At 41.7% G+C, this 22,195-nt stretch overlaps 1 protein-coding gene across 1 annotated transcript in view; it reads left to right on the forward strand.

Moving 5' to 3' along the window:
* LOC139273346 (transcriptional activator GLI3-like) overlaps positions 1 to 22,195 on the forward strand; it is a 520,381-nt gene that overhangs the window by 207,291 nt on the left and 290,895 nt on the right. Inside the window, exon 3 of the mRNA XM_070890175.1 lies at positions 9,823 to 10,065. Coding sequence (XP_070746276.1) covers positions 9,823 to 10,065 — 243 coding nt within the window. The remainder of the gene's footprint in view (positions 1 to 9,822; positions 10,066 to 22,195) is intronic.

The following is a 22,195-nucleotide window of genomic DNA, read 5'->3' on the forward strand; positions in this document are numbered from 1 at the left end:
TCCTCTGTCCTGCAGATTCGCTTTCTACATTCTTGCTATCCAATTTCTGCTTTACTTTGTTCCCTATTGTATTCGTTTTCAGGTTACCATCCATCCCACTGCCAAGCTAGTTTAAACTCTCCCTAACAGCACTAGCAAAACTCCCCACGGGGATATTGGTCTTGGCGCTGTTGAGCTTCAACCCATCCGGTTTGTACAGGTCCCATCTCCCCCAGAAGCAGTCCTAATGCCTCAAGAATTTAAAGCCCTCCCTCCTGCACCAACTCTCCAGCCACGTGTTCATCCTCTCTAACTTTCTGCTCTTGTACTCATTAGCACGTGGCACCTGTAGTAACCCGGAGATTACGACCTTTGAGGTCCTACCCTTTAATTTTCTTCCTAGCTCCCGAAATTCTGCCTGTAGGACTTCATCCCTCTTTCTACCTATGTCGTTGAACCTGATATGGACCACGACCTCTAGCTGTTTACCCTCTCACCCCAGAATGCCCTGCACCTGTTCTGTGACATCCTTGACCCTGGCACCAGGGAGGCACCATACCATTCTGGAGTCACATCTGAGACCGCAGAAACATCTCTCTGTTCCCCTAACTATAGAATCCCCTATCACTAGAGCTCTTTTATTCTTTGTCCCTCCCCCCTGTGCAGCTGAGCCACCCGTGGTGCCTTGGATTTGACTCTGGCTGCACTCCCCACAGGCACCATCGCTCCCACCGGTGCTCAGAAGTGAATATTGGTTTGAAAGCGAGATGGACTGGGGGGGGGGGGGGGGGGGGACTCTTGCACTACCTGCCTAGCGTTTTTCCTCTGTCTGATGGTCACCCACTTCCCCTCTGCCTGCATGCTTTTAAGCTGTGGGGTGACCACCTCCTGAAACGTGCTATCCATGAAGCCCTCAGCCTCGCACATGCACCATATTGACTCCAGCCGCCGCTCCAGCTCCGAAACGCAGAACTCGAGCAGTTGAAGCTGAAGACACCTCCTGCACACATGGCTGTCCAGGCCGCGCTAAGTGTCCAGGACTTCCCACATGCCACAGGATGTGCAGTCCACAGGACTGAACTGCCCTGCCATCCCTCTAATTAAACTTATCTCATTTAAAATCTAATTAAAAGAAAAAGAGAAAAAGCGAGATACTTATCAATCAAACAGCCAACCATTACCCGCGCGGACGAGGGCTGTGAGATCCTCGTCAAAATTGAACTGCTCACCGACCCTCGGGCCTCCTGCTCCTCGGGCCTCACGGACCTCTCTCGCCTCCCGAACTCTTGAAATCCCGAACTCCAGGTGTGGTCTTACCAATGCCCTATACAGTTGTAGCAGAACTTCCCTACTTTCATACTCCATCTCCCTTGCAATAAAGGCCAGCATTCCATTTGCCTTCCTAATTACTTGCTGTACCTGCATGTTAACTTTTTGAGTTTCATGTACAAGGATCCCCAGATCCCTCTGTACTGCAGCATTTTGTAATCTCTCCCCATTTAAATAATAATTAGCTTTTTTATTTTTCCTCCCAAAGTGGATAACCTCACATATTCCCACATTATACTCCATCTGCCAATTTTTTGCCCATTCACTTACCCTATCTATATCCCTTTGTAGATTCTTTGCAAACTCCTCACAACTTGCTTTCCCATCTATCTTTGTATCATCAGCAAATTTGGTTACATTACACTCGGTTCCTTCATTGAAGTCATTAATATAAATTGTAAATAGTTGAGGCCCCAGCACTGATCCCTGTGGCACCCCACTAGTTACAATTTGCCAACCGGAAAATGACTCATTTATCCCGACTCTCTGCTTTCTGAGAGTTAGCCAATCCTCTATCCATGCTAATATATTACCCCCCCCCCCCCCCCCCATGAGCTTTTATCTTGTGCAGTAACCTTTGATGTGGCACCTTATCGAATGCTTTCTGGAAATCCAAATGCTCGACATCTTCTAGTTCCCCTTATCCACCCTGCTCGTTACATCCTCAAAAAATTTGAGCAAATTTGTCAAACATGATTTCCCTTTCATAAAACCAATTTATGGAGATATTTAAGGTGATATTTCATAACCTGAGAGTTATGAAATAGCTCTTTAAATGTTTTCCACTACTTTTCTACAGTTTTAACCTTTAATATATTTTCCCAGCCCCTTCTGCCCTTTCGGGTGAAAGTAAAAGATCCCATGGCACTATTCGAAGAAGAGCAGGGTAGTTCTCCTATGGTCTGGCCAATAATTATCACTCAGCCAACACTTAAAACAGCTATGGTCATTTATTTAATTGCTGTTTGTGGGACCTTGCTGTGCACAAATTGGCTGCCATGTTTCCTATATTACAACAGTGACTATACTTCAAAAGTACATAATTGATTGTAAAGCATTTTAGGACATCCTGTGGTTGTGGAAGGCGTTATATAAGGCAAGTCATTTCTTTCTTTATCCTAGATTAGTTTGGCTCTTGTATCTTTGATCACTCTCATGATTCACTTCCAACTTGTTATACTTTCAAGTGTGACTATCCTTGTCTTGAGATCTAGGTAATCTTTCACTGGGAAAATGAATAGCCAACCCTGTTTGGTAATTGCATTTGGGCACTGGACTAACTATACCTCCATAAGATCTTGCTTCAGTCTTTGAAAATGGTAGGCATCACATCAGACATTTTTTTTAAATGTTAAATGGCAATCAAGTTTATAAAACAAATAATGAACAAGCAAATTTAAAATTGATATGTTATATATTTACTGTATGTCTTTTATTTAACGCTTTGAGCAGAGAAATAATATTTTCTGACTACAGGAGTTAGCTGGTCTACCTTATCTTTTACTACATAGTTTCCAATCGCTTTGACTACCTTCTGATAACCTAACTCAAAGAACAGTTCAATTTAAAAACCTTTTCACCAGTTGCTGAGGCTTTTTCATAACTGACAGATTCAAAATAATTGGCTGTCATGCTTTTAACAGAACAAGTCACGCCGTCTGTTTGTTCAAAGTAACTTGGCTCCTCCCTTGAACTACACTTTGACACCCAGTTTGAACCGACCTTGCAACAAATATATAAAAATAAGCTGGGCACAGAGATCTAAACTGCACTTGTATCTTTTAAGCTGCTTATGTACGGTGACTGGATTTAAAGTGAGAGTGGCGAACTAAAACTAGACAAAAATGTATAATTCATGTCACAACCACCCTTTGCATCATTGTGATTTTTTTTTTCCATTTCCCACACCAGCTATCCTAAAGATCTCTGTCAGTTTGTTCAGAATTATGGGCAGTTTGGTGTTTGGGACCCATATTCACTGGGTACTGGCTTAAGACTGCATAAACCAATTTAATGTAGGATCTTTGCAGCCAGCAAGGAAAGGAGGCATTCATCCTATCAATTGGAGCTGAATTCAAACTCGGGGTCCAGAGGTGACAGGACTATGCTAAATTATCGGACGCTAAATCCAGGCTCCAGATTTGGTGAACCAAAATCATTGCCCCTGTACATTTGAATTTGAAGTGAAGAGTCGAAGTTTCTTTGGTCTTTGCTCAAAACTCTGGTTCTAGGAATCAGTCGTGTGCCTTTTGTCTGCATCACATCCAGAATTTGAGTATCTCTCTTGTGTCTCACCTACTAAAACTGGACACAGTACTCAAAGTATGGTCCAACTGGAGCACTGTACAGTTTTAGAATGACATTGTCTAACATACTGGTTTAGCAATGTAGCTCAGCATTTAATTTTCCTACTTGCTGCAGTCAGTGCGCATTCTAGGTACTGAATCTACTAACACCTCATATCCAATTCAATTTCCTCTTAGCTATGTCGACAACATTTGTTGCGGTATGTATATTGCCCATGTCTTCTTCCAAAGTGCAGTACTTATTCGTACTGAATGTTATCTGCCACTTAGAGATCCTAGCTAAGTCATTTGGTACATCCTTGTTACATTTGATTGCTCCTCCCCCCAGTTTAGTTCCATCTGTTAATTTGATCAGTTTATGTTTAGTTTCTGAATCCAAGTCGTTGATGTTTATTAGAAATAGCAGGGGTCCTGACAAACACCAAACCCTGGAGCACTTCACCCAGTACTCCTCTTCCTTCCCACAATTTCCAACGCCTGATGTCACTCCTCTAATGAGTGCTTGCTGTTTCCTTCCTAGCCAATTTACTGTCCAATTTCAGGTTTTATCTTGAACTCCCACCAGTTTGAAGTCTTTTGTCAAAAGCTTTCTTTAAGTCTGGATACATTACTTCATAAAACTTTCCACACTCCACTTAGAATGTCTCATCATCAAAACAGCCAAGGACCACTCTGTTGGACACACTGAGTGTTATGATGTTTCGCAGGTGAATATTGTTGTTATGGAATATTATAGGTAAGAGGTGCCTAAAGAGGGTTTAATAATGTCAGTTGAATTTTGGTATTGTTTAGAACTGAGCTGAGTTGAAGAACTATTAATATCTATGAACGGGTGTGTTATAAGAAAACTCGACCTCCAGTTTTACCTTGGAATTTTAAATTGGTTGCATAGGAACACATTTATTTTGCATTGTCCAGTGACTTCATGTGATAATTTCTAATATCCAAGCACATTTGCAAGGCAGCCAAATGGATTAGTTCTGACACAATCACCAAACATTGTTTGAATTTTGCAGTTTGGAGGGTGGCATTAGCCCTTTCCTTTGTCTTCTGTACAGACTGGTTTTCTGTCCTCCCTCCCACAGAGGTATCACTCTAATAGAATTATTCCTGGATTGTGGAGATTACGTACAGAGAAGAGTGTGCTCCTTGTCAGGTATAGTACTGTATTCCTCATCCTTCTGATTGAAGTTACCCAACTCTGAGCTCTGGTGTACAAATTCTCTGTATGCTGTGTAGTAAAAGATAAAATATTTTTATAATTTAATTTGCTTAAAGCTACTGTAGAATAAAACAAAATAAGTTAATCAAGGAATTCCTGATTTAACCTATTTCTTCATAGATGTAGTTTTTTTTTAACAAAGTCAAAAACATTTAAAGAACTTTTTTGAGAAAAGAGAATTTTTATAGAGACCAGTGCAACCCACTAGTTTCACTAATTGAATTGGATATTTCAAAACAAAATTGGATATGACCACTGGAGTTTATCCCGATAATATCGTAATATTCTGCATATTCAGTTTACATTTTATAGACCGGGACTATGTTCACTGGCCAGGCAGTGAACATAAGTTAACAGTAGAACTAGTTTCCGCCCCACCCCCCAGCCACAGTGGCACTACTCCTCTCTCGGATGGCCAGTGTTCCGTGTGTACACTGGCTAGCTTAATTAGAGTCACTATAATAGATTATTTCATTTAAGGTTTAATTCGACAATTTATAAACAAATCAAAGAACTAAAGCACAGAGCATCATGACACTACCTGTGCTAACCTTTCTGTAGCTATCTACTCTAATACCATTTCCCTGTTAAGACAAATATGAAGCAATCCTACCTTATTTTGGTTTGATACATGTCCCCGATTTGAAGGGACAGCTACCAGACGAAATACAAGACTAAATAGCTTTGTGTTTGTCACGCCTGTATTTATATGTCCAGTTCCTTTTCACATGGCATAGGCCCTACTTTAATACCCTGAGCCACTTGGGGTAAAGCATTCAATGGCAAAATAATCTACTGTGTGGAAAAAAATCTTCTAACTTCCCCTTTCATTCTTCTAGTGATATTAAACCATTTTGGATGATAATTTTAATCAACTCCAGTCTTTTGAGCCCCGTTAAGGTTTTACTTCAATATTTTTAGGGGTTCAGTGAAACCTTGATACCTTGAGGCTCTACTCACCCTATGGAGCTATGAAGCTGAAAATTATTTCCGTGCTGGCTATTATTTTTATTAAAGGTCCACTTCCCTGCTATAATATAACCGATGAGCAAAAAACCCAGCTTTATTACTCCCCAAAAATCTACAAAAAACGCACATGTGTCAATCATGGATTGTAAAATCCCCCTTCAGTATATCTTTTATAGTGAAGTGCCCTCTTCCTTAAATTGAACGATTCCTCATAAAACCAGTTATATCTGGATTTTAAGTGCAAAGATCTTTTCAGCTGAATGTAGGATCCTGAGATGCTTGTGCCATGTATAGCATCCACGCCCAATTCACTTGCTTATTTGCCTTTTGTAAGTTTTAAGAGTTTCACAGAAACGAATGTAAGCACTTCTGGGAAAGTATTTGATCATTGAGCTCACTGCATTTTGTCGTATTTGCTTTTCAAAATTGGCTCGTGAATAGTTTCTTGCGAATGCTAACCTAAACTCCAAGCACATAAAAGACATTTAGAGCAACAATTGTTCATTTAATTAGTAATTGGACAGCGCAGGATGGATAAGGCATTGAGATACGTGCACTATTATTGAGAGATGCACACTGAAATACCAGAAATGGAATGTAAGCTCTGATCAGGGAGGCTTGAGCACAATTACTTTTTTTCAAATCCTTCTGTGACACTGCAGGGGGAAAAAGGACTTTGAAACTTGAAAGGCTAGGGTTTGCTTTCAACCTCAAAAGCAAGGAGGAAAGGGCTCTGAAATTTGCTCAGTACTCCCAATTCACCATTAGCCTGTTTCTTCCTTTAGCCTCAAGGCATTCTCCACTATTTGAAAAGACGTTAAGAAATTCAATCACAATAGAAGGTCCAGTTTTGAACATGTTTCAGTTGGTGCATTGAGGTTTGGTCTTCAGGCTTTGTGTGGGGTGAATTGAACTGAGCAACCATTGGAAAGAGAAAAAAAAGGTGAATGAGCAGCCTATGTGCAGACACAAATCCTGGCAGAGCAGGGGCTGCTCTTCCTTGATCTTTGCATATGCAATGTATTGGAGCCTGCTTATGGCAGAATGTGAAGCACTGCCCATTCTAAAGTCAATACAGAGCACTTGGTTTACCGCGCGACTCTTGTTGAGTTTGCCTTGTAATTGAAGCTGCTGTTGACCCTTTCTTGGGGACCATTTGTAAAACCATTTATTCTGCATAAACTAAAATAATAAACCTTCTTTCTGTTAGGCCAATTGTGATGGTGTGACATTAGTTTGATTTAATGATTAGCCGCCTGACCCCTGAGCTCCAGAGAGCTGCTTAAATAGAGAATAAGTTCACTAGAAGGCACACCGGTAGAATACTAATGAGCTGGTTAAACTTCGCATGGCACCAATCAGTTTTTTTTCCTGAATTACTCTAATGGGAGAGGCTTTGTATGTGAGAGAGATTACAGAGGATTGCCCTCATGGCCGGATATTTTCAAATGAGACTGTGACTTGCTCAGAGGGAGTCGTGGGTTTTTCTTTTGGACTGAGTTGTGAATAATGTTGAAGCTTCTAGTCTATGTCTCCATCAGACACACGTGTACATGTGTGGGACTTTTGCAAACCAATGCTGTTATTTTATTTTGTGAAATGTGAAGCATCTTGGAACAAGAGTAGCAGCACACACCTCTTAGACAAGTAAGTTTTAGGAATATATATATTTTATTTCCTCAAGTTTGATTTTTTGAGTTTGTTGCTTTTTAACATACATGACTGCTAGTGTTCAGTGAATTGATAGTGCATGTTAACACTTGAGAGGTTTTAAGTAATTTGTCTTTTTTTTGGCCAAATTGTTATTCCCTCTTATCCTAAGAAAGTCTTTTCTTCAGCTCGGGAGCAATAACAGTTGTTCAGTGTTTGGATGTTTAAGTGTGCTGTCAGGCGCAGCTGGAAGAGCAGCTTACATTTCTGCAATAGAATCACACTTGTTGCCATGCCATATGGTATGTTTCTCTCACAAAGTTAGCTTGGTGTAGCTTGCCAACGTTTATTTCTAAATGTGTTGAACAATTTGGCTCAACAGAACAGTGTGGATGATGTACCCGTGTTCTATTCTTGTCAAATGCAGGTTGGTTAAGTTTTTGTGACAAAAGATATTTGTGTACTGCACAAGATTATTAAATAGCTATGTTTATGTGCAAAACAAGTGTATGTTTCAGTCAGCCGTTTGGATGTGAAGCTTCGTTTGTGTGAGAGTGAAGCCTCAGGGCCCTGGACAGGGCATTGTTTTGTGTTTTTTTATCTCTTTTGGAAGGTGAGAAACACCTAATCAGTGAAGGGAAGTGATACCTAGAAAAGAAAAAGTGGGTAAAAAAGGATGCTTTGACCCATCACCAACACCTTGTGAAGAGTGTTTAATGGAGCACAAAGTGGGATTGATTACATTGAATTACATAGGATATACAGCACAGAAACAGACCATTCAGCTCAACCAGTCCATGCTAGTGTTATGATGTATAATTGGTCTTTGGTTTTTATCGCACTCGCTCTCTTCCCCCTTTTCTTTCCCTCTTGATACCATCTCATTACAGCTTTTTGCATCATAGCGATCTCTTTTTTTTTTCTCTCTCCCTTTTACTTCCTCTCCTCCTCTTCTAGCTGCTACTTCCGTTTCCCTACTTTTTCAGCTGAATGAGATAGTTGTGAAGCCCTTGTTCCTGGTGACGTGGTATCAAAGTGGAGCTTATGTGGAAATGTGCTCCACAGTCAGTGTTACTCATGCGACATCTGGGTACCTGACTTATCTGCACTGACACATCTGATTACTGTTAGTGGTATTCCTTATTGTAATGCTAAACTTTATATCTTAACTAGATGTATGCTTTGTGCTTAATAAAAAGCAGCTATTGGGACAGAATGCTTCATTCTGATGTGTTAAAGTAATAAATCATAAGGATACTTTCCAGTGCAAAAATCACTCCATCGAAACTAGTTGAAGCAGTTCAGCATTCAACTCCATGTATTATTTCCTCATCATTTACATACATTCTCCTGCACCAGTTCGAGCTATTGCAGGGGTAGGGGATAGAAACCTTCTAGTTTTGAAAAGCAGTCTTAATTTTAATAATTGTTGTCATTAACCTTTTTTATGACGGTCTGAGCAGACTTTGAGATGCGAATTGATGTAACTCGCCATTTTTTCCATGTGCCTCATTAAATTTTGATCAAGTTCAGTTGCAAGCATGCACAATCTGGCGCACACACACACACACACACACACACACGTGTGCACACGCATAGGCACAAAAAGTCACACGGACACGCAGAAACGCAGGTGCATGCAGGCATGCGCTCACACAGGCCGACAGAGGTGCACAGGGACAGGCAGGCACGCACAGACGTGCACACATACACAAACACGCACAGTCAAATGCGTGCGCACAATCAGACGTGCGCACACACAGTAAGGCGCACAGATGTACACAGTCAAACGCACACATGCACACACAGTCAGACGCACACACATACACAGGCATACGCAGTCAAATGTACACATGTAAACAGATGCACAAACAGGTGCATGGCCAGACACAATCACTGACACACACTAACCCCGGTTATACCGAGAAATCAGGATTTGTGCTTCAGTAATGACACATGTTTTAAATTCCATAAGAGAGCTGTTCAAATCTAATAAAATTCATCTAAATTAATGGTCTGACCTCTTGCTGAAAGAATGAACGTCATTTTGTATTGAGAGGAAGAAGACAATTTTCAGTTTCTAAACGATTGCCTCAATACCTGCCTCAGTCTAGACTTGGTCCAAGTGCAGTGAAATATAAACAAAATGTTCTCTTTTTCCCTCTCCAGTTGAATGTTGGTTTAATTTGTATTGTATGTGCATATAAAAGTCAACAAAAGTTAAGAATATGCTGATGTTGCTTCACAACTGTAGGCAGCAGCAACAATAAAAACTGTTTTTGCTTGGGTACATACAGCGATCGGTGTCCGCTTTGAACTAATGCGGTGATACTGATCCTGACTTGGGGATGTGTTTCTTTCTTCTAGAGGATGAAAGTCCTGGAACCTATCACAGAGAGAGAAGAAATGCAATTGCAATGCAGCCGCACACTGGTCGGCAAAGCTTGAGTAAAATCGGTGAAGAGCCATCAACTTCCAGTGAAGATAGAGCTTCTCTAATAAAGAAGGAGATCCATGGATCTTTGTCACATATACCTGAGCCTTCTATCCCATACCGTGGGGCACTTTTTGCTATGGATCCGAGGAATGGCTATATGGACCCACATTATCGTAAGTACCGCTTCAATACTCTTCAGATTAGATGCCCTCTACTTAAAGATGGTTTGGGCCAGATACCATCTCATGCTATTACTGACTGCTAAGTTAGTCTACTTGGGGATTGATCCAAGTGATACTGTTGCTGCTTTGGCTAGCCAGGATAGATTAAAGGTAGGATAAAGAAAAAAAGGGAAGTTAATGACAGATACTGCGGCCCCAATACTGCAGAAACCCTAGAGAGTATAGAAAATGCAGGGGTGAAATTAAAAAGGAAATGAGCAAAGCAAAGAGAAGGCATGAAAAAAATCTTGGCACGTAACATATAGGAAAACCCATAGATGTTTATAAATATATTAAGAGCAAGAGGTTAACTAAAGAAAGAGTGGGGCCTATTAGAGACCATAAAGATAACCTGTGTGTGGAGGCGGAAGATGTGGGTATGGTTCTTCATGAATACTTTGCGTCTGTTTTCACAAAAGAGAGGGGTGATGCAGACATTGTAATCAGGGAGCAGGTGTGTGAAATATTAGATGAAATAAACATAGTGAGAAAGGAAGTATGAAGGGTTTTAGCATCTTTGAAAGTGGATAAATCCCCAGTCCCAGGTTAAATGTATCCCAGACTGTTAAGAGAAGCAAGAGAGGAAATAGCAGAGGCTCTGACCAATCATTTTCCAATCCTCTCTGGCTACAGATGTGGTGCCGGAGGACTGGAGGAATGCTAATGTAGTACCATTGTTTAAAAAGGGAGAAAGGGATAGACCGAGTAATTACAGACCAGTCAGCCTAACCTCGGTGGTGGGAAAATTATTGGAAAAAATTCTGAGGGACAGGATAAATCTTCATTTAGAAAGACACTAATGAATCGAGGACAGTCAACTAGGATTTGTTAAGGGAAGGTTGTGGCTGACTAACTTGATTGTATTTTTTGAAGCGGTAACAAGGAGGATCGATGAGGGTAATGCATTTGATGCAGTGTATATGGATTTTAGCAAAGCTTTTGATAAGATCCTACATGTCAGACTGGTCACGAAAGCCCTTGGGATCCAAGGCAAAATGGCAAGTTGGATCCAAAATTGGCTCAGGAAGCAAAGGGTAATGGGTCGATGGGTGTTTTGTATGACTGGAAGGCTGTTTCAATGGGGATTCTGCAGGGCTCAGTATAAGGTCTCTTGCTTTTTGTGATATATAGCACTGATTTAGACTTGAATGTAGGGAGTATGATTAAGAAGTTTGCAGATGATACAAAAAATTTAAATGTGATTGATAATGAAGAAGAAAGCTGTAGACTGCAGAAAGATACCAATGGACTGGTCAGGTTGGCAGAACAGTGACAAATGGAATTCAATCCAGAAAAGTGTGAGGTAATGCATTTGGGGAGGGCTAACAAGGTAAGGGAATACACAATAAATGGCAGGCCATTGAGAAGTGTAGAGGAACAGAGGGACTTTGGAGTGCATGTCCACAGATCCTTGAAGGTAGCAGGACAGGTTGATAAGGTGGTTAAGAAGGCATACGGAATACTTGCCTTTATTAGCCGAGGTGTTGAATATAAGAGCAGGGAAGTTATGCTTGAACTGTATAAAATACTAGTTAGGCCACAGCTAGAGTACTGCGTGCAGTTCTGGTCACCGCATTACAGGAAATATGTGCTTGCACTTGAGAGGATACAGAGGAGATTTACGAGGATGTTGCCTGGACTGGAGAACTTTAGCTATGAAGAAAGATTGGATAGGCTGGGGTTGTTTTCTTTGGAACAGAGGAGGCATGGGAGACCTAATTGAGGTGTATAAAATTATGAGGGGCCTAGATAGAGTAGCTAGGAAGGACCTATTCCCCTTAGCAGAGGGGTCAATAACCAGGGGGCATAGATTTAAAGTAAGTGGCAGGAGGGGATTTGAGCAGAAATGATTTCACCCAGAGGGTGGTGGTGGTCTGGAATTGAAAAAGTGGTAGAGGCAGAAACCCTCACAGCATTTAAAAAGTGCTTGGACATGCACTTGAAGTACTGTAACCTACAAGGCAACGGACCAAGAGCTGGAAAGTGAGATTAGGCTGGATAGCTCTTTGATGATCGGCGCGGACATGATGGGCTGAATGGCCTCCTTCTGTACCGTAAATTTGTATGGTATGGTATGTAGTAGAGAAGTTCACGCAATCCTGCTTAATTCTCGAAGGAGGCTCCATAAGATTGAGCTGTTTCAGGTATCCAGTAGACCAACGTGTGCTGTGTGATCAAAGAACATCAGGCCTGCACCAATTTCACCATCTTTTTTAATACACAAATCTTGTCCCTATGTCCAAGAGGTTTTAGGGAACATAATCAATGGAGTCATGCAGCAATTACAGTTTGTTGATTTGTTTATTTTTTCCCTGTTAAAATATTTACTGCGTGATTTGGAATAAGTTTCTAAAGCAAACCTAGTTAAATGAAGCCAGTTCAATGCATGTTGAGGGACAGTTTCATTTAAGTGACAGTCTTAACCCGTTTCAATTTGATGTCCACTTGTAAAAAGTATTTGGATATGCACTTGAAGTGCTGTAACCTACAGGGTTACGGACCAAGTGCTGGAAAGTGGGATTAGACCGGATGGCTCTCTTTCGGCCGGCACAGACTCAATGGACTGAATGGCCTCCTTCTGTGCTGTAAATTTATACGGTTCTATGGTTAACTTCATGTTTAAAATGTAAGCAACTTCGGTTTTGCTCAAAGTAACCAACTACCCGTTGCAGTGTTGGAATCGCACACGTTAGATTTTCGTATCTCACGGTACAAATATAATTGCTTTGTACAAAGCAGAAATCACGGCTGGTTACAATTTAAATATAAAATTAATATTTAACTCATCTATAACATCAAAAATAGATCTGAAATTGGAGTGAGCAGAAGGTCCTTGCTGCTATATCAAGGTGAATTATAGTTAGCAAATGTTCCTGATAAGTGAAAGCAGCTTTAAGGCAGAGGTGCCACTCATTTAATAAGAATTCTCTCTAGTTGTAAATATATGAGGGAAGGGAGGGCAGCCTTGTGATTTGCTGAGATTTGAATGTTAACGCTTCAAAATTGTAGGGTAGGTAGCTTGTGATGGACATGTTGTTAGTTTAATTGTGAGAATGAAATAATCCTGATGTTTGACACAGTAACTATCTGCTTTTCAACTGGTAATGAGTACATAATGTATATAGACTACACTAATGTGGCGTTTACGCAAAGGCCATATTAGATTCAATTACATTTTGGTCAATTTTTGTTCCGTCTTAAAGTGCTGACATGGTGTGGTTAATGCACTCAAGTTCAGTTTGATTGTGAAATTATAATTTTGTCCTTCTGCACCATGTGCAGCTTAAATGATTACCTTGCGCACTGGGAGACTGGACACAAAGAGCACCAAGGAGCTATATACATGTCCCTCCCCTGGCTCTCGCCTGTTTTTCTTTCCCTTGCCTTATCTTTTACAGCAAGATGCATGGTATTTTGGATCTGTAAAATCATATTAAATCATTCATCACAGCTGTGGGAAAATGGTACCGAAATGATGGTACCTTTTCTGGAAGGGTAGGTAAAATCTTTAAAGTGTAGGTGCAACATTTTCTTTTGTATATGTGCCTTGTGGCAAGCTGTTAGTATTGTCAATATGAGAATCTAATCTGATGCCCGTGTTCTATGTGAACATTTCAAAAGTTGGTGAAAATATGTACAACCCATATCTCCGAATTAATCCCTTAATAGTACTGCTTATTGGTCAATATAAAACTACCAGTCTTCGAATTAGCTTAAAAGCCATAGATGTTCATAACACAGAAGGAGGCCATTCAGCCCACCATGATTGTGCCGGCTTCTTTACTAACCTGTCTAACGGAAAGGGAACCGTGACCGTAATGGATGAGAAGGTGATGCGAGGTCCGATGGCATGAATTAGTTTACCACGCGTGGGTGAGATAATATCACTTCTGGTTGTCTATTCGGTATTTGCATGATGATATAGTAATGATGTACTTTCTATGTGTTGTAAGTTATATCACTTGACTTCAGATCTCAAAGCTAAATGTGAGGCAGGCATGCTTTTAAGTCTGTCCAGACTGCATTTCTAATCAGCACGTTGAGGCTCACAGAGGGGACTGGTCTGGTGCTTTCTACATTAGCTGGAAGGTTTAGTATCTGGAGGTGAAAGGTCATTGGACAGATGACTGATTAGCCAAGACAGCTGATTAGCGCAGGTTTTAGCATTAGGAGTGCCAGGGATGAAAGTAGGTTTGATTGACTCATTAGCTTGGCAGCAGAGAGGAATGCACACTTTATAGGACTTGATCAAAGAGACTCCAAATGTCAAGTCTGGACATTGGTTTTGTAGGTCCGAGTACTAGGAGTCGGATGTAGGGCCATTTTTTTTCTCTTATTGGCCCATTATGCATTACACTAGTGATGCCATTATTCTGCATTGGAGTTTTATAATTGGGAGTCCTTAATTCAGAAGGTGTTGTAAGTGGGTTTTCATAAATGAATGACTGGGAGCACAGGTACAAAAAGATCCTTTTTAGAACAATTATTACTCTTTGTTTCAAGCTTATTGAGATCAGTCTTAGGATTTAGTGCTGCTGGTGCAGAGCTTAATTTTAAGTGGTGGAAAATCACATGGGTGTGCTGAGCTCTGTGCCTGAATAGCTGATATGTGTTCCTGTCCGGTGAAGCTCTGTACCCGATAACTACCCTTTTGGTAAATAAAGATGTTGGTTTTTAAAAAATAATTTGTTTCCTCTCCTGAAAGTGGTAACTCTTGTTGGCACAGATGCACCAGCACTAGTACCTTGTTCAAGGGGCAGTTCTCCATGTTTGAGCCAAGACAATGACTGGTGGCAGGCTCTTCGACCACAGACAGCATCGCAACTGTGTCCAATGTCGACACATTTCATATTCCAGCAGAGGCCCTGGACAACCCAGCAGAGACTCATTGACACTGACTTTCTGTAATGACTCAAGAGTCTTGTTATTGTAAACTGCCTTAGGTGTAAACCTGATCCAACTTTAATTCGCACCCAATTAAAGTTGGATCAGGTGACATAGCGTGACATAGTACCCGTGCTTATATACCAGTGACCGCGCACACACGCATGCAGCCTGAAGACCTCCGATAGTGGTGCCCTCTGGTGTCTGATGACCCCAAGCATCAATACATAACAACATCCCCCTTTCAAGATCTTAATATCAGTCTCTTTACAAATTAAGACGGTCTGGGACTTTCCGCTCACGAGTTGATCATCTCAGTTCAACTTTAGTTCTGGGTGAGCGTTCTGAGTCAGTTGTGACTGAAGGCTGAGTAACTGATCTGATGAGAGTGGTAATGACCACATCAGAGACTGAAGGTCCAGGTTCAGTAATGACAGCAGAGTCCTCTGATGAATGAACATTGGTTGGTTGGTCACTGACTGCATCTTCCTCAAATGGTTCCAGTTCATCCGTGTGCCGCAGTTTGACCTGATCAACATGTTTCCTGCATGTTTGCCCATTCATGAGCACGACAATAAACACTCTGTTAGCCTCCTTGGCTGTAACAGTACCGGCGATCCACTTTGGACCTTGACCATAGTTCAGTACATAAACCGGATCGTTGACAGAGATGTCACGTGACACAGCAGCACAATCTGTTTTCAACACGATCATTCAAATCAGGATGAACAAGAGAAAGCTTGGTCTTGAGATTTCTCTTCATCAGTAGTTCAGCAGGGGAAACCCCAGTAAGTGTCCTGTAAATGAGCAATATACATGACAAATGAGTCTGCAGTGAACCCTGAGTTACACGTTTCATACTTTGCTTGATCGTTTGAACAGCACGCTCTGCTTGACCATTAGAAGCAGGTTTGAATGGAGCTGACCTCACATATCTAATACCATTGAGTTTCATGAACTCCTGAAACTCAAGACTTGTGAAGCAAGATCCGTTGTCACTCACAACAATGTCAGGCAAACCATGAGTAGCAAACATGACACGAAGGTTCTCAATAGTAGCTGTAGATGTACTGGATGACATAATAATACACTCTATCCACTTTGAATATGCATCCACCACAACAAAAAACATATTTCCCAGGAAAGGGCCTGCAAAATTGATGTGGATCCTCGACCATGGTTTAGACGGCCACGACCAAAGACTCAGCGGAGATTCCGCTGGTACTTTATTTAGCTGCATGCAAGTATTGCACTGATGCATACATGATTCCAGATCAGCCAATTCCAGACCACCATACATGAGACCTAGCAATGGCTTTCATCATGACAATACCAGGATGAGTGCTATGTAGTTCACGTACAAATTTTTCTCTACCTTTCTTAAGCATAATGATACGATTACCCCACAGTAAACAATCTGACTGAATGGACAGCTCATCTTTGCGACGGTTGTAAGGTTTGGTCTCATCACACATCTCCATAGGTATTGCAGACCAATCACCACTGAGGACACAACGTTTCACAACCGATAAAATAGGGTCATGACTGGTCCAGATCCTAACTTGTTGAGCAGTGACAGGAGTTCCTTCACTCTCAAAAGCATCCATTATTAACAGTAGATCTGCAGGTTGAGGCGTCTCCATATCAGGTGTGGGCACAGGCAGACGACTCAGTGCATCTGCACAATTCTCAGTACCAGGTCTGTGATGAATAATATAATCATAGGCAGACAATGTCAACGCCCACCTCTGGATACGTGACAATGCATTGGTATTAATACCTTTGTTTTCCGAAAACAATGAAATGAGTGGCTTGTGATCCATTTTGAGTTCAAAACGAAGACCAAACAGGTACTGATGCAAGTTTTTGACCCCATACATACAGGCCAAAGCTTTTTCTATCATGTTGCAAGCTCTTTCTGCTTTTGACAAACTTCTCGAAGCATACACGACAGGTTGTAGCTTACCCGACTCATTTGCTTGTTGGAGTACACAGCCAACCCCATATGATGAAGCATCACAGGCCAATACAAGACGCTTACACGGATCATAATGAACAAGCAACTTGTTTGAACAGAGCAGATTCTTAGCTTTCTCAAAGGCTCTATCTTGAGACACACCCCAGACCCAGTTGTTGCCTTTTCTGAGTAGCATGTGCAGTGGCTCTAATAAAGTGCTCAGTCTGGGTAAGAAATTACTGAAGTAGTTGAGTAATCTTCCTCCCCAGGAATTCAACTTCAGGTGCCATGAAGACACACTTCGAACATTTCAGCCTGAGTCCCACTTTGTCCAGACTATGTAGGACTTCTTCAAGATTGTTCAAATGTTCAGCAGTGTCGCGACCTGTGACCAGAATGTCGTCTTGAAACACGACAGTTCTAGGAATGGACTTTAATAGACTCTCCATATTCTTCTGAAATATGGCTGCAGCTGAACAAATTCCAAAAGGACACCTGTTGTAGACAAACAATCCTTTATGGGTGTTGATGCAGGTGAGTTTCTTCAAAGTACCAACAAGCTCCTATAGGCCATATAGGCTGATGTCAGATCTAGTTTAATGAACAACTTTCCACCAGCTAGCATGGCGAACAGGTCATCAGCCTTCGGTAACGGATACTGATTGTGTTTCGAAAATCAGTTATTCGTAATCTTGTAGTCTCCACAAATCCTGACAGTGCCATCACTCTTCAACACAGGGACAATAAGACTGGCCCACTCATTAAGCTCGACCGGTGATATGACCCCTTCATGTTGGAGTCTGTCAAGTTCAATTTCAACCTTCTCCCTTATCATGTAAGGAACAGACTGAGCTTTATGATGGACAGGACTTGCATCAGAATCCAGGTGAATCTGCACTTTGGCTCAAGTAAAATTACCAATGCCCGGTTCAAACAAAGAAGAAAACTTCTTCAACACGAAGTGCCATCCATCGAGGACAAAGCTTTGATATCATTCCAGTTCTACTTCATTTTCTCCAGCCAATTCCTGCCGAACAGCGTTGGACCATTACCTGGAACAATCCATAATGGTAGATCTTGAACCACATCATCATGTGACACCTTGACTACTGCACTGCCAATCACCGGTATGAGCTCCTTAGTGTAGGTATGCACTTGGTATTGACTGGATTCAGCTTAGGCTTCACAGCTTCAGTATCCCACAGCTTGTTGAATGTCCTTTGCCTCATTATCGACTTACTCGCACCCGTGTCCAGCTCCATTGATACAGGCACGCCATTCAGCTTCACATTAACAATTATCGGCTGGCTCTTTGCCAAGAACGAATACAGACCATACACTTCCTCCTTGGGTTGTGTATTCTGGCCAGCACTAGACTGGTCATCATCAACAATGTGATGAGCAGCAGCACGCTTGCTCAGTTGTGGGCACATTCTCAGAAGGTGCCCCACTTTCAAACAACCATTACAGATGTATTGTTTAAACCGACACTGATGAGGCCGATGATTATCCCCACAACGCCAACAGGGTGAAATCAGATTCATGCCAGTTGGTGGACTCTGAGCAGTTACTGGTTTCACATAAGCAGTCGAGTAGGCCCTGCCATAAGCAGCTCTGCCAGACGATGACACAATCTTGTTTACAGTACTTCCCGTGGAGCTCCGACTCTTCGATGATATCTGCCTCAAATTATCATCAGTCGTCATGCATGCCTAAGCAGTCGTGATGGCCTTTCTCAAGTCCAGCTTCACTTCGGCCAATAACTTCCGAAGAATCACATTTTGGTTGATGCCTATCATGAAGAAATCTCGCAAATGTCTTCTAGCATGTTCCCAAACTTACACGGCTCAGCAAGACGTCGTAGGTCAGCGACGAATCCCGACACGTCCTGGCCTTCAGCACGAACATGCGTATAGAAACGATAGCGTGAGATGATGATCCCCTCTTTTGGCTTAAGATGGTCACACACCAAAGCACACAAATCCTCGTAATCTTTGTCCGTTGGACGTAAAGGCGAGAGAAGGTTCTTCATGAGGCCGTAAATTTTCGGACCACAAATGGTGAGGTAAACCTCCCTGCGCCGAACTGCGTCAGCCTCTCCCTCCATTTTCTTGGCCACAAAATACTGATCCAGGCGGTCAATAAAATCAGCCCAATCCTCACCCTCCACGAATTTCTCCAGAATTCTAATAGTGACCATTGTACATGCGAAAGTTCTTAAGTTACCTCGTCGCCAAATGTAATGACTCAAGAGTCTTGTTACTGTAAACTGCCTCAGGTGTAGACCTGATCCAACTTTATTCGCACTCAAAGTACCCGTGTGACATAGTACCTGCGCTTATATACCAGTGACCGCGCAAACACGCATACAGCCCGATGACCTCCGACAGTGGCGCCATCTGGTGTCTGGTGACCCCAAGCATCAACATATAACACTTTCTTTCTCCATTAGTGGTCTGTTCTCCTCCCACTCCCAACATCCCACCTAAGATAAACAAGCTCAGGCCAGATGAGACATTGTACTTGTGGCCCGAGTGGGATGAGTGGCTCAGTAGCAGTGGGCCATTGCGTGGGCATGGTCTTTTCCAAAAGAAAAGTGTTAAGAGTTTTTTCTCTCTCACTGAACTGTGCCTCCCTCTTGCGTGGGGTCAGCAGAATACAAAGGGACTTCATTATTTAGAACCCCATTTTTGAACATATTTTCCCTCTGTTTCCAGCAGAACATCCTTTCATAGACAGAGAAGGGCAAGCCTTGGTGAGGCAAACTCCCAGGTGACAACTATTTCACAATTCACCCTAAGTAGTAATGAGATTAGTCTGTACCTAATCTCATTATTACCCTAACTTACTTTACAATTTAACAGAAAACAAAATTCTTCCTATTGAGTTTTCTGAGCATGCACCTTTAGTTTTAATCACAAATAGACATCCCTAAAATGACCCCTGCTGTGATGCTGCAGTTGCCCTGGTTCAGGTACAGGAACAGCTATGTTACAGAACCTGCTGTGTCTATTCTTGTGTCTCACGCTGCCAGGCCAGGGTAAAGTGACAGGTGCAAGGAAATGTGCACAGATGGTACTTGTGTATCTACACATGCCCTTTATAAGGTGGCACTTGTATATCTACACATGCCCTTTTTTAAGGTGGTACTTGTGTAGCTACACATGCCCTTGTAAGGTGCTATTTGTATATTTACGTGTGTTCTTTTTAAGATTGGTATTTGTGCATTTACTCATTATTTAAGGTGGTTTGGGCTTGTATTTCATTGTCTTCTGTGGCTAAGATGCTTTGGAGCGAGAAGGAGATGTTTCTGTTTTCGGAGCAAAATATCCCATTCTCAACTGATTAAAAATGTGACCTTTTTAATATATTTTACGTGGGGGTGACCCTGTGCTTTATGGTAAAATAGTTTCCATTTTATTGCTTTCTGATATCAATCATGGAAGAATATTGCCCACTGGCATTAATTAGTGGGCATTAGTGAAAGCCCTTTCCACATGTGATTGGTCTTAAGCCAGTCATGTGTAGCTAAGGATATAATGCACAGTGTTCACTCTTGTTCAAACAGGCCAACATATTTTGTGGATTAGCTTTAGTAAAATAACTCCTGAGCAGGCGGCATCTCACATAAGGGTTTGGTTTCACGCCTGTCGACCTCGGTGCTGTTTAGAAAGAGAGTGAGAGTGTGAAAGATAAGAAGAGGAAGGGTAACGTTTTGCAATGACAAATGCATTGATGACCTTTGACTTTCTGCCGTACCTCTTAAATCTGTCACAGGTGTGTATTATGCCATTCAGACAGTACTGCATTGTTTGCAAAGAACACTCTCAATTCTGTGATGGTAGTGATTTTTTTCTCTTGTGTAGTCAGTGTTTGTAGCTAATATGCTAACACCTGCAGATATAACCACCTGGCTGTCAGTCCACTGATGTAGTGCTATTTAGAAGTCTGTTGTTGCAGAATTTTTTGGAGAAATTTGTTGCTAGCTATAGTAAAAATAAATGTGGAAGTAAAGGCACTTTTATATATAAGTTGGGGTCCCTCGGGAGCTGTGCTCAAATGGAGACCAATGGCAATTCATAAGATTTACAAAACTCGATCTCTGCTGTCTGCACTATGGACTCTAGTTTATGTTCGAGAGTGTCATCAATGTACACTATGTGCCAATGACACACTTTCACTGTGAAGTGCCTTAAGTGTACCATGCAATCAGCTCACTCTGTAGGTCCTAGGACAAACTCACTGGCAAAGGACATTTTGATGTTGATGTGTCAAGCTGTTGTAGTTACTTCATAACTGCTCCAAATGTTGCACTGAACTAGACAAACAATCATTTCTCAACACCAATAATCTTCTTTCCATTCCGTGCAAGTGCCAGAGTCTCAATTATAACAGTCTTTTTGTTTCTTTTTAATGTGATGTTTTATTTTATTTTGTCCATGGAATCTCTCTTTTTATTTCCCCCATCTGTGAGACTCTTTGAAATATGGGTGACGGTCTATTACAGCCAGGAGGTTAGCACGCTGAACCGAGAAGCATTGGGATAGATAACTGGCTGAACGATTGTATAGCTGGTGATCAGTGCCCTGGAGATTAGCGGTTTAACAACCAGTGAGGTGTGAGTTGATTAAAGTGGGCTCAGAGGAATGGGGGGATGGGGTAGAAGAGCTTCCTGAGTGGGAATCTTGACTGAACTTGGTCAAATTCCCAGTGACCCACTGGAGGAGCAGCAAACCGAATGTCCCTTGGGATAACGTGAAACAAGCAGATTTTGTCTTTCAAATCTGCAGTAGTGTTGCAATTGAGAAGGAATGGAGTCTATTTAGGAAAGAGGCCAGTCTGTTCAAAAATAGGACTGCACTGAACAGAGTTTAAATGTTGACAAAAAGACACCAGCTGTTATGTTTTGATTGTTCATGAGTTTATATATTAGCAAAGTGAATACTGTGGGTTTTTTTTTTAGCATGACATCTCTGCAGTCAAGTTCATTGAAATTTTTAGGCAGTTGTATATCAGAAAGTGAGTCTTGAATGTGATGGCGAAGGATTTTCAGGAGCTTCCTGACCAGTGAAAGGATTGTTACTCAGCCAGATGAAAGGTCGACTTGACTTGGTTTATGGCAGGAGTGCTGCTTTTAAAACTAGTATCACCTGTCCAAATGAAATCCAACAGACTCCACTACCTGCAAACCATGTGTTACTTTAAGAGGCAAGTTATTTTAAATAAGGTTATCGGTGGCCT

Source organism: Pristiophorus japonicus, chromosome 1 (assembly GCF_044704955.1).
Source record: "Pristiophorus japonicus isolate sPriJap1 chromosome 1, sPriJap1.hap1, whole genome shotgun sequence".
Taxonomy (NCBI): Eukaryota; Metazoa; Chordata; class Chondrichthyes; family Pristiophoridae; genus Pristiophorus; species Pristiophorus japonicus.